The following is a 12917-nucleotide window of genomic DNA, read 5'->3' as shown; positions in this document are numbered from 1 at the left end:
AATGAGAAAGTTAAAGTGGAGTTTTTTGGAGAAGAAATTAAGAAGGTGTAAAATGAATTAATGGGTAATGGAGTAAGAGAAAGGTATAAGAAAGATAGGAGGGGAAGGTAGGGAGAGAGAAGAGAGAGAAAGAGAGGGAGAGAAAGGTTAAAGAGAACGATTTGTATAGTAAAAGGTAAAGAGATGAAAAAATAGAATGAGATAAAGTTGTATTATTATGATAGAAAGTATGTTTTGAAATCAAATATTACATAGCACTTTAATTTGTTTGTGTAAAAATGTATTTTTTTTTTGGTCAATCTGTGTGTGATTATGTAACTGCACTTATCGAGTGTGTTTTTTTTTTTTTTTTACTATGTAAGATGTATTTACATGTTTTTCTGTATTGTCCTTTGTCTTTGCCATGTGCCTCCTGTTTAACCCAGGTGACGACCTAGGCCTTTCATGTTACATTGTTTATTGACATAATAAAGAATGCCAAACAACCCAGTCAGTCCGCAGCACCCGATAATTCGCTCGTATTTATTCAACTCGTATGCAAGCCCGCTCTAGGCTTGCATACGTAATGAGCTGCGTAAGGGGATTTTGTCCTTGGGCTTTCGGCAACAAAAATACACCTTATGTTCACAAATTTGGTATCAAATTCAAGGAAAATATGTAAACTATCGTCACATGTTACTCAAATTATTGTAAATGAAAAATATTATAGCGTAATTTGAGCTTGAAAAATGATGAAAAGAGTAATTCGTGCAGTACACGTTCAAGACGTTCAAAAAATACCAAATTCACCTTGCGTCTCAATGAAAATGCTTTATTTGGTAGTCCATCTCCAAATCTTTGTATCCATGTAAATATCTTGACAATTTGTTGCTTAATCCGGTCAAGTAAGCTCTCTCATTGGACAGCGCTTGCATTCAGCGCTTGCATTACGTTATTACGCTGCTACATAACGGTTTCATGCCACTTGCGGTTTCTTGGCACGGGTGTAGTTCAAGCCAAGTTCAAGTGCTGGACGCAAGCACTGTCCAATGAGAGAGCTCTCTCGCGCCACTGTACACTTTGTGTTGAGCATACTTCCGGCTTAGGAGTGAATTTTGCAGACATTTCAAAACGGAAAAACCAGTATAAATCATGCTTGCGTCTCCTTGACTTCAATATATGATGAGCATCTAAGTTTCCTCTCTACGAAAAAGCCAAAATCAGAAACAACAGTTTCTTAATCCGGTCAGGAACCAAAAAAGAACTTTAGACGACAAAATCTTCCGTGAAAAGCAGGTAAACTTTACGCAAATTCAACTGATTATATAGTCATGATAAGATCCGATGTTATACGCAAATTTAGTATCAAAATAAAGATCAAAGTCTGGAGAACAATTTACCGTGACTTGTAGCCATGACGAATGTATGTACAAGTCGCTACACTGTGAAAACCATAGCCCTATCAAAGTCTCGCAAAATCTCGCACGACGAGACACCTTTCGAACGCAAAGATCGTCAACGAGAGTGCTGAATAAATCTTGCCGGATCGGCTCATTAGCATACGTGCTGCGGACTGACTGAACCACTTGGCACTGAAGTGTATATATGTATACAATTACAAGTGTATTTGCATTTACAAGTTTGTGTAAGAGACTATCCGTATATTCTTATGTTTCTTCAAACTCAGATGTTGAGTCTGTCGATTTACTCGCGGAACTGTGAGGGGAAATGATGTCACACACACACACACACCATATATATATATATATATATATATATATATATATATATACATGTATATACATTTGTATATGTGTGTATATGTTTATGTATATATATATATATATATATATATATATATATATATATATATATATTATATATCAATCTTATCTAAATGATGTAGTATTGGTTGAGATGAGGATTCAGCTTTTAACTTTCTGCGAGATACTTAGAAACCCCAATGTGAAATAGAAGTTTATTCGATGAAAATCAGTCTTAAAATGGCTGAGATATCAATAACAACAAAAAGTAAAACAGAGCGATCCTGATGAAAGGTGGGTTCCATGCATCTTTTATTAGGATCGCCTTGTTTTGGATAGCACAGCCATTTCAAAACAAATTTTCACCAAGTAAACTTTGAATTCCTACGATGTTTCTCATTGTCTAAAAAAATTAGCATAAAATCGTTGAAAACCTAGAATCCCACCACAACTGAAACTGTACCATACATTTCACTTTACCTGCGTAAAAGTCGAGTTCTTAATCATTTACCCTAACTCAAATCCTAATCAATCGCCCTGTAACCCTATTACCTTCTTTTTTTTCCGTAAAACTATAATATCAACTTTTGTAAATGGGAAGAACATGTATTCCCCAGATGGAATTATGTTAGATGTGAGAGAAATTAGAATTATATAAAGTGACTGATATGGGCTTTGGCACAACAGAATTCAATTCCAAAGAGAAAAAAAGAAGAAGAAGTGCAAAGTCTGGACAGACAGGGTTGACATGGTCCTTCCAAATTTTAAGTAATTATCAACATAACACCAAGAAAATGAACAGAATCACAGAACAGTAAAAACAAAATCTGAACCATTCATTTCCATACAAATTGCCAGTATCGCGTCGCTAACCTTTACTTTTATAGCGAACACGTTGTGTCTTCTTGAAATTTAAAGATATGTTTGTAATAGATATGAATAAAATAGACTTCGTTTCAGATTAGAGACAAATGCGTTGATTTATGACACATGCAAAACATTATAAGTATGACATCCCTCCGTCACACACGCACACACCTATACGCATTCATACAAAATTACAAGGCCACGCACACACACACACACGCACGTACGGACCATGTGACTGGTATACAGCAAGTACGTATGTACAGTATAAAACATTAACAAAAGCCAATAACCATTTTCCCGTTTGACATTTGTGGGCGACATCTGCGAATTATTATGTAGGCTACATTCCTTGCATGGCTTTTCTATACATTTGATGTAGGTACTGCCCAGTTTCTACATTAAAATTGTGGGCGATTTTCTACATTAAGTGGTTGATGTTCTACTTTAGTGGGCGTTTCTACATTTCTGGGTTTTTGCAAGGCACCGTGTGACCTCCCTGATTAGACCAGGGCGATGCCAGCCTCGGAATACCTTGTCAGACCATTATGGAGCTAGCTCTGGTCAGACCACTGAGGTGAAAGGTCTCTTCCACCTCCCTGATCAGATAATCATGCCTCTACCGTGAATAGCTTCCATTCGCTCTCATAGCCAGGATAGATTGTAAGGATCAGATCTCGCATTGCTGCACAATGACAAGGAAACAGTACCTCAGTTAACACTTTCTCAAGAGTGAAATGCCAGAATCTGCTTTAGACCAAAGAGCCAGAGTCGTTAGGCCCCCACCGCAGTAAGCAACAGAAGGCCTATAGTCCTGCATCCGAGCGTAAACTACTAACAATGGTAAAATAAGTAGGGGACACTGGGATGTTTTTCCGAGAATAAAAGGAAGAAAGAAAATAGAAAAAGAATGAAAGGATACAACATGAAAGAAAAGCAGGAAGGACGGAAAAAGCATTGTCCAGTATCAAAAAAAGAAAGAAAGTGGAAATTGACGCCGCCGCTTTGCAATTGGTGGAGCCGCAGCACGAGTATTCTACAATAACAATGTATAATGTAGGCCTAATGTGCAAGAAAGCTCCACCACTGGACCGTTGAAGTCAATAGGCCTACGGTGGGGCTCAATTCATGAGAATAAGATCTTGCGACATAGGTTGAGGAAGATTAGCCCGGTAATATTTAGTAAACAGTGGTGCCTAAATTATCACAACTACATGACCGTTTCAAATTGTAACTTCAACTCCTCGCTTGGGAAAGGTAATGTCGTCTGGAATGGCTACCACTTCTGAACAAGATGCCAGAGAGCAACGGCGTAAATCCGTACTGAGGAGTGGGGGGGATGGTCACCATCACCACGATTACAAGCCCATAACCGGACCGGCGCAGCCTTGGGGGTGGGGGGGGGGGGAAGAAGCTTGGTGCCCCCCCCCCCCCACACGCACACTTTACAGGGATCGGGTGTCCCACTCTTTTGCATGAAATATAAAGTGAGAGGAAAGTGGCAGCAAAAATATGAAGACTTTTTGTTCTTGTTGTTGCTTATTTTTTGCTTGTCAGATGACTTGCAGCGGAAAATCAGACCTTAAAAGTATGAAGATATTTTTTGTTTTTGAAATATCTGTGAGAGAGAGCGGAGCGACCGGGTTAACGGGTTAACGGGGGAGGGTGTGTATGGGGGGGGGGTGTCCCTCTCCCACACGAGGAAGATTTTGCATTTTCAGACCTGAAATTCAGCGATCTGGTGCACACTTTTGGTGAAATTTTTGTTTGTTTTTTCTTTAAAAAACCAATAGAAAATGAAATATTCACAATATATTATTGAATGACTAAATCGTGGTATTTCAGCTCTTGCTCCGCCTGTGTGACATCACTGCGAAGGCCTACTAAATAGTGGGGCCTATCACCGGCGTAGACAGGATTCAGGGGAGCTGTTATGAGATCGTGAGGGAGCGAAGCAAGCGAGGGGGGGGGGGGAGGGTATGGTAGGGGGTTTCTCCCTCCCACGGTGAAATCTTTTTACATTGAAAATTTTGACATTTTACAGTCCAAAAACTGCCGTTTGTAGCTATATTCTTCGCTTTGGAAATTAAGGGGGGAGGCACACCGTGCGCAACTGCTGTCAATCACTGGCAGCAACATCAGGAGAATGGCATAGCGATTAAATGCGAGCGAGCGGAGTGAGCGAGCTTGAAAATTTTGACATAGGCCCTAATGCTTTTACATGCTAAAAACTGCCGTTTGTAGCTATACTTCTTCGCTTAATTGGAAATCAAGGGGGGCTGCACCGGGCGCAACTGTTGTCAATCACTGGCAGCAACATCAGGAGAATGGTATAGTGATTAAATGCGAGCGAGCGAAGCGAGTGAGCTTGAAAATTTTGACATTTTACAGTCCAAAAACTGCCGTTTGTGGCTGTATTTTTTTGCTTTGGAAATTAAGGGGGGCGCACCGGGTGCAACTGCTGGCAATTACTGGCAGCAACATCAGAAGAATGGCATAATGCGAGCGAGTGAAGCGAGCGAGCTTGAAAATTTTGACATTTTACAGTTCCAAAACTGCCGCTTTTGGCTGTATTTCTTCGCTTTGGAAATTAAGGGGGGCGCACCGGACGCAACTACTGGCAGTTACTGGCAGCAACATCAGGGGAATGGCATAACGATTGAATACGAGCGAGCGAAGCGAGTGAGCTTGAAAATTTTGACTTTTTACAGTCCCAAAACTGTCGTTTGTAGCTATATTTTTCGCTTTGGAAATTAAGGGGGGGGGGGCGCACCGGGCACAACTGCTGGCAATTACTGGCAGCATGCAACATCAGGAGAATGGCATAACGATTAAATGAAAGCGAGCGAGTTTGAAAATTTTGACATTTTACAGTCCCCATACTGTCGTTTGTGGCTGTATTTTTTCGCTTTTGGAAATCAAGGGGGGGGGGGACACACCGGGCGCAACTGTCGGCAATTACTAGCAGTAACATCAGGAGAATGGCATAACGATTAAATGCGAGCGAGCGAAGCGAGTGAGCTTGAAAATTGTGATATTTTACAGTCCCAAAAACTGTCCTTTGTGGCTGTATTTTTTCGTTTTGGAAATTAAGGGGGGCGCACCGGGCGAAAATTGCCGGCAGTTACTGGCAGCAACATCAGGAGAATGGCATAATGATTAAATGCGAGCGAGCGAATCGAGTGAGCTTGAAAATTTTGACATTTTACAGTCCCCCAAACTGTCGTTTGTGGCTGTATTTTTTCGCTTTGGAAATTAAGGAGGCGCACCGGGCGAAAACTACTGGCAATTACTAGCAGCAACATCAGGAGAATGGCATAACGATTAAATGCGAGCGAGCGAAGCGAGCGAGCTTCAAAATTTTGATATTTTACAGTCCCAAAACTGTCGTTTGTAGCTATATTTTTCGCTTTGGAAATTAAGGGGGGCGCATCGGGCGAAAACTGCTGGCAATTACTAGCTGCAACATCAGGAGAATGGCATAATGATTAAATGCGAGCGAGCGAATCGAGTGAGCTTGAAAATTTTGACATTTTACAGTCCCCCAAACTGTCGTTTGTGGCTGTATTTTTTCTCTTTGGAAATTAAGGAGGCGCACCGGGCGAAAACTACTGGCAATTACTAGCAGCAACATCAGGAGAATGGCATAACGATTAAATGAAAGCGAGCGAGTTTGAAAGTTTTGACATTTTACAGTCCCCATACTGTCGTTTGTGGCTGTATTTTTTCGCTTTTGGAAATCAAGGGGGGGGGGGGGGGGACACACCGGGCGCAACTGTCGGCAATTACTGGCAGTAACATCAGGAGAATGGCATAACGATTAAATGCGAGCGAGCGAAGCGAGTGAGCTTGAAAATTGTGATATTTTACAGTCCCAAAAACTGTCCTTTGTGGCTGTATTTTTTCGCTTTGGAAATTAAGGGGGGCGCACCGGGCGAAAATTGCCGGCAGTTACTGGCAGCAACATCAGGAGAATAGCATAATGATTAAATGCGAGCGAGCGAAGCGAGTGAGCTTGAAAATTTTGACATTACAGTCCCCCAAACTGTCGTTTGTGGCTGAATTTTTTCGCTTTGGAAATTAAGGAGGCGCACCGGGCGAAAACTACTGGCAATTACTAGCAGCAACATCAGGAGAATGGCATAACGATTAAATGCGAGCGAGCGAAGCGAGCGAGCTTCAAAATTTTGATATTTTACAGTCCCAAAACTGTCGTTTGTAGCTATATTTTTCGCTTTGGAAATTAAGGGGGGCGCATCGGGCGAAAACTGCTGGCAATTACTAGCTGCAACATCAGAATGGCATAATGATTAAATGCGAGCGAGCGAAGCGAGCGAGCTTCAAAATTTTGACATTTTACAGTCCAAAAACTGCCGTTTGTAGCTATATTTTTCGCTTTGGAAATTATGGGGCCGGGGCGCACCGGGCGCAACTGCTGCCATTCACTGGCAGCAGCATCAGGAGAATGGCATAGCGATTAAATGCGAGCGAGCGGAGCGAGCGAGCTTTAAAATTTTGACATTTTACACTCCAAACACTGCCGTTTGTAGCTATATTTTTCGCTTTTGTTTGTCCCACTTTTATGGGGGACCATCCCCCCCCCCCCCCCCCATCGACGCCTTTGCATATGAGGGTGCTTTTGTTAAGTGAAAGATCTGCTGCACACTCTATGATAAATTAGGGAAATATACGTCAATCTCAAAAGTGTACAAAGTCTATCGAAAGGGATCCTGTATATCGGAGCTTTTGCATGTTTATAATTGCAGTACAACGATCTGGTGCGTAGTTCTGGCGATATTTGGACAATTTTCCATTAAGAAAGTTCGAGATTTGTCCTCATCTCGGGAATTGCTTGGGGGATAAATGATTTGTCTGCCTAAACACTTCCGTAGGGGCGGGGCAAATGCCCATTTGCCCCCCCCCCCCCCCCGAGATAGATTCGACGCCCCTGATCTTCCCTGGGTATGCTCATAGATGTATCCTGACTGAGTCACCAGTCACTGTCGTTTCTCAGGAATGATTCAGGAAATGGAGGGGGTTCAATTATGGCAATATAGTTTTTGTTATTGTTTGTTTGTTTGTTTGTTTGTTTGCTTTCGTACATATCTTTCAGATGGTCCCCAGTTACTCGCGTCATAGCATGTTTACATATAGGCCTATACTATTTGACGTTGTCAACGTCTGAGCCATACCTTACAGTGTATGTCGATGTTACTTTCTTCGCGAGCGAGCGAAGCGAGCGAGCGCTTGAGAAACTACAATTTCCTACAAGATAGAATACTGTTCAGCTCTGTTACCTGTCTGAAGGCCGGCGTACAAACGTCATGCAATATGCCAAAATTGATACAATCACATTTCTGCTTCCTCCATTTTTTTTTTTCAAAATTCAGGGGGGGGGGGGGGATGATTGTACAGGCCATCCCCCCTCCTCCATTTCAGGGGGGGGGGGGATATATCCCCCCATCCCCCCGGGATTTACGCCCATGCAGAGAGCCACGTCGCCTTATACTGTGGTGCAATCCTCGAAGTGGATCGACGGCCCTAGCTAAATGTCTCACGTATCTCGGCGAGGACACGGAGATCTGGTTCGAACCATTCACTTTCAGCCAGTTATCAGAAATGCACGCCAAGAAAATGATTATGGACCTACCAAAAGAATTCACTGGAAACGAAGCGATCTTTCACGGCATGGCTAAAACCATTCAGGCTTATTTTCCGTATCCGTCCAAAGTCAACCCAGAATTATTGGCGTAAGTACATCTTTCATCTCAATTATGATGATGCTGTTGCTGATGATAATGATGATGAAACAGCATTTATATAGCGTCATTTATCTGTAGAAACATTCTAACAGTTCAAGGGCGCCCGGCTCCCGCAATGTGTCACACATTATTCACACAGTTGCTGGAAAAAAAAAAATAGGTCTTTACTTCAGATTACTCTGTTTTCAATTCAGTTGAGATTTATTTCCATCCAACACTAAAGTTATACAAATAAAAAGCATACATTAATAACTCATATGTTGTTAATTATTTGTAAGCAATACAAATCATAAAATATTTATATGAACGAATGAATATAAACGGTGCATACTTTGCAGTGGTAACAACAAAATGTAGATAGATAAATCGATGGAAAAGAGTGAATTACTAAAAATGGAGCTTTTAAAGCGTAGATCACTCGGAAAACAAATTGGTAAAACCATGTTATATATCAAAATTTATCTGTTTACATTTAAAGTTTTCACGACAGTATAATATATGTATGTATATATATATATATATATATATATATATATATGCATATATATACTCATCCCTCTGACACCACACCACACAAAACAAGCAAATCCCAACGCCTTAAAAGCCCTTGAAAAAGACTGGTTACACAGTCGAAAGCTTGGGAAATAAAGGCCATAGTGCAACGTCTATACTGCAAGTCATTCTCCGTCACACATACATACATACATACATACATATAGAGATTTTCGCAGGGAATAGAAAAACATATCATACAATACTAATCTTTAAGAATTTTAAAGTAAATATAGACAAAATATAGAAAATGATTAGATGTCGAGGCACACAGACACTATTGTTTGAGCCATGTGTACGACAAAAAAAAAGTAATAAACAAACACCCATACAGTTGAGTCATTTCACACAGAATTAGAGAGGTATAGCTTAAGGTACAACCAAAAGTGAGATACAGATTGTACATTGTTCAAGTATTTTGATGTGCGTTTGCAAATATATATATATATATATATATATATACATATAATATATAAATAAATATAAATAAATATATAAAATATTATATATATATATATATATATATTTTTTTTTTTTTTTTTTTTTTTTTTTGCGACTGGTGCTTATAATGATGGTTACAGCTCGTTATTCCGAAGGTTCGTTATTCCGAAGGTTCATTGTTCCGAATTTCATTTTCGGATTAACCAATCTTCGGAGTAACGAACCTTCGGAATAACGCCACAAATTTTCGGATTAACGAACCCTTTTTCATTTTCGGATTAACGAACCTCTAGGTATAGGGAATTTGCGTGTTTCGGATTAACGACCTTTCGGAATAACGAACCTTCGGAATAGCGAACTTTCGGAATAACGAACAGCACCCATAATGATAACGGATAACTTACTTTTTTGGGGGGGGGGGTGGCTTGACCAACTTGTATTCTCTCTTCTTTTAATTCACACCTCTGCTATAAAATTCTTCTTCATTTTCGCCAAAAGCTGTTAATTTCTGTATGAATTATTGCACGTCATTATTGAAGATTGACAATAACAGCATAATGACAATTTTGACAACCACATAAAACTAAGCTAGCGAGGTATGGACGAAGAGATCTAACATTCGTATACGGCAGGTGGGTTTGTCTAGGATCAATGTTACGAAGTATAGTCTCTCTGTTTGTAAGATGTACATTCCTTCCTCTTCGGTCAACATTTTGTGTATGCATTCTTTTTTTTTGCTGCCATTTTAGAAGCCCACCGGAATACTTGTTATATCCTCGTTCAACTGTGGTGCGTGTTCCGTGTTTTTCTCCCTCGCCGTTATTGACCTTAAAGTCTCTTGAGATTTTCGAAAAATGTGGCTGTTAGAGGCATCTTTTTTTGTAAAAGTTGGGAACTGGACTTTTTTTGAATGATTTGAGTACACTGAATCCAAAACCCGATTTGCAAGCGGAATTTTTAGTACAAGACCATCTAATTTGCATAAACAAAGTGGTTGCCAAATCAAGCTTCCCGAAATACAAATTCTTTAGTATCTTCATTATGTTTTGTACATAATTGTAAAGGGAATTCCACAAAAATTCACTTTTCCAGCATAATGACAGCGCACTTGACTAACCGCTTTCAGAAAGCAGGGGAAATAATTGCTACCCGTAACATATGTCATTATCAAGTTGATGGAATGTGTACTTTTCATGAAAAATGATTTTTAATTGAATTCCTTTATATTTTCTTTATATTATTGTCCACTCATACATCATAACCTCTAGAAGTCTCCTCATCCAGCGGCTTCAACACCCAAACTTTAAAAATTCATAACTTTTGCATCGATTGTCCGATATTCCTCAAACGTTCACTGATACGTCTACTATGTTGCTGCATTCCCTCAATCCACATTGCTCTTTGGGTTTGGGTCCCCTTTAAATAAAAGACAACGTAATGATTTTCAATAACTTACTTACTAGAAGCAAACAATAAACTTGTATGTGAGCGTATATGGGAGATGAACAAAATGATACGGAGGGCTTTCTTTTGCGGGTATAATATACTCTATAGGGAATGTCTAATGAGTATTGCCCACAAGTTAAGGTTCCATGACTAAAGGGGATGGCTAATAACTGATCAGTGGGAATGCTAGGGGATGATTGTTCCAATCCTTGTGGGGTTAATTTAAGAGTTCATTATATAGTGTATATCTATTGTTGTATGAAAATTATTTGCTTCAGAATGGTCTCGTATTCAAGTAATGTGCAATTTAATCGCCCCGTCACTGTTCAGGTATGCTAACCTGAAAACATTAAACTGCACATTATTTGAATATGAGACCATTCTGAAGCAAATAATTTTCACACAACCATAGATATATAATGTACTCTTAAGTGAATCCCACAAGGATTGCAACAATCATCCCCCAGCATTCCCACTGATTCCCACTGATCAGTTACTAGCCATCCCCCTTTAAGGTAAAGTAATATTAAAGAGGAGAATAACATAAGTAATGACTTCTGAGGGATATGAATTTCAATCTGTTCATAACACCTGGGGTTTTCTATTGCCCGAAATTATTTTACAAATACAATCAATATGTATTTTCAAAGAGAGTTTATTATCTGCAGTTACAACGAAATTTGGAATCGTGATACATTTTCTAAATCAAAACTGTCCAGAACTATCTCTGAACTGAATAAAACAGCAGTATTACTGAAAAGCATATGCCGATATTTCGTTTTTGAACGTTCAGTGATACCTTATTGGCTTTGACCCAATTAGTTTATTCAATTCTACATTAACTTTTAGAACAAGAACATCGATACCGTTATGGACAAGAAATACATTGGTATCATCAGCAAAATGTATGAAGGAAAATACTTCATTCAGATACGGAAAAAAGTCATTCATACTATGAATAACAATGGCCCTAAAAGACTTAACATCTCTTATAGATGAATTATTATATTTAATGGAAACAAATTGTTTGCAGTTAACTAAATAACTATTGAACCACTCCAAGGCCTTGAAGAAGTCCGAGAAAATACTTGTCAAATGAGAGTGTTGTCAATTACATGAACTACTTTGTCAACAAAACTATAATAAGAATGGCATGGATATGCTATATTTTTCTCGAAAACCAAACTGGACATTTGTAAATGTTTTGCGCAGATTGAGAAATTGAATAATTCTAATGAAAATCATTTCCTTTTTCTAAAACTTTGGACAACATGATAAAGAAATTTGGCGATAATTACTGATATCCAGTTTGTCGCCCTTCTTTAATATTGGAATTAAATTAGCAAATTTCATTTTATCAGGAAACTCACCATTAGAAATTGACAAATGAAAAATATGAGCCAGAAGATCTGCAACTGAAGATACAATACCTCTAAGAATACAATTGTCTCTGTCATCATAACCAGAAGTTTGCTTGATTTTTAAAGAGGATACAATATCAATAATCTCATACATACAGTGTATTTGTTGGAGTTCAAAATGGAGTTGGAGTTACGCTGACCTAAGAAGTAAGTAAAGTATTGAGTTGTAATCGGGATACATTCTGGGCAAGCATTTCACCTATTTGTGAGAAATAATGAATAAAAATATTTCCAATATCAATAGGATCATTGATTATTTCATCATCAAGCTTTATTTCATCAAACTCAGCCTTTTTTTTTCCTGAATATCAACTGTTTACTTTAAAACTTTCGAAGTCTTTTTAATATAAGACTTAAATCTCGACAAGTGCTGAGAATAATACTCTTTATTTTCTAGACGTAAAATCATAGCTAATGTATTTTATACGGTATATATCTATTCTTTGATCGTTCAGTGTATTTTTTTCCAATTGTATTCAAATCGTTTTTCCTTATTTTCTTTTCAATTCGATTTTTTATTTTACTAATTGAGCAAGGAATTGATTTCTGAAATTCACGGTATCGTAGGTGTCTTTTTTTAGCATTGTTTATTATCCAATTAATCTATCTACTTATTTTTTGCTTACGAATAATATCATCCAAACGAAGATTAGATTTTCCTTTAAATTGTCAAAACACAAATTAAC

The 12917-nt window shown here is 38.7% G+C and overlaps 1 protein-coding gene across 1 annotated transcript in view; it reads left to right on the top strand.

Annotated features, from left to right (window-relative positions):
* Positions 1 to 3869: 3869 nt before the first annotated feature.
* LOC140245987 (uncharacterized) overlaps positions 3870 to 12917 on the top strand; it is a 10478-nt gene continuing 1430 nt past the window's right edge. The window contains exons 1-2 of the mRNA XM_072325436.1: positions 3870 to 3921; positions 8101 to 8359. Coding sequence (XP_072181537.1) covers positions 3870 to 3921; positions 8101 to 8359 — 311 coding nt within the window. The remainder of the gene's footprint in view (positions 3922 to 8100; positions 8360 to 12917) is intronic.

Source organism: Diadema setosum, chromosome 2, assembly GCF_964275005.1.
Source record: "Diadema setosum chromosome 2, eeDiaSeto1, whole genome shotgun sequence".
Classification (NCBI taxonomy): domain Eukaryota; kingdom Metazoa; phylum Echinodermata; class Echinoidea; order Diadematoida; family Diadematidae; genus Diadema; species Diadema setosum.
The sequence above is the reverse complement of the archived record's forward strand: the minus strand, read 5'-3'. Positions and strand labels throughout refer to the sequence as shown.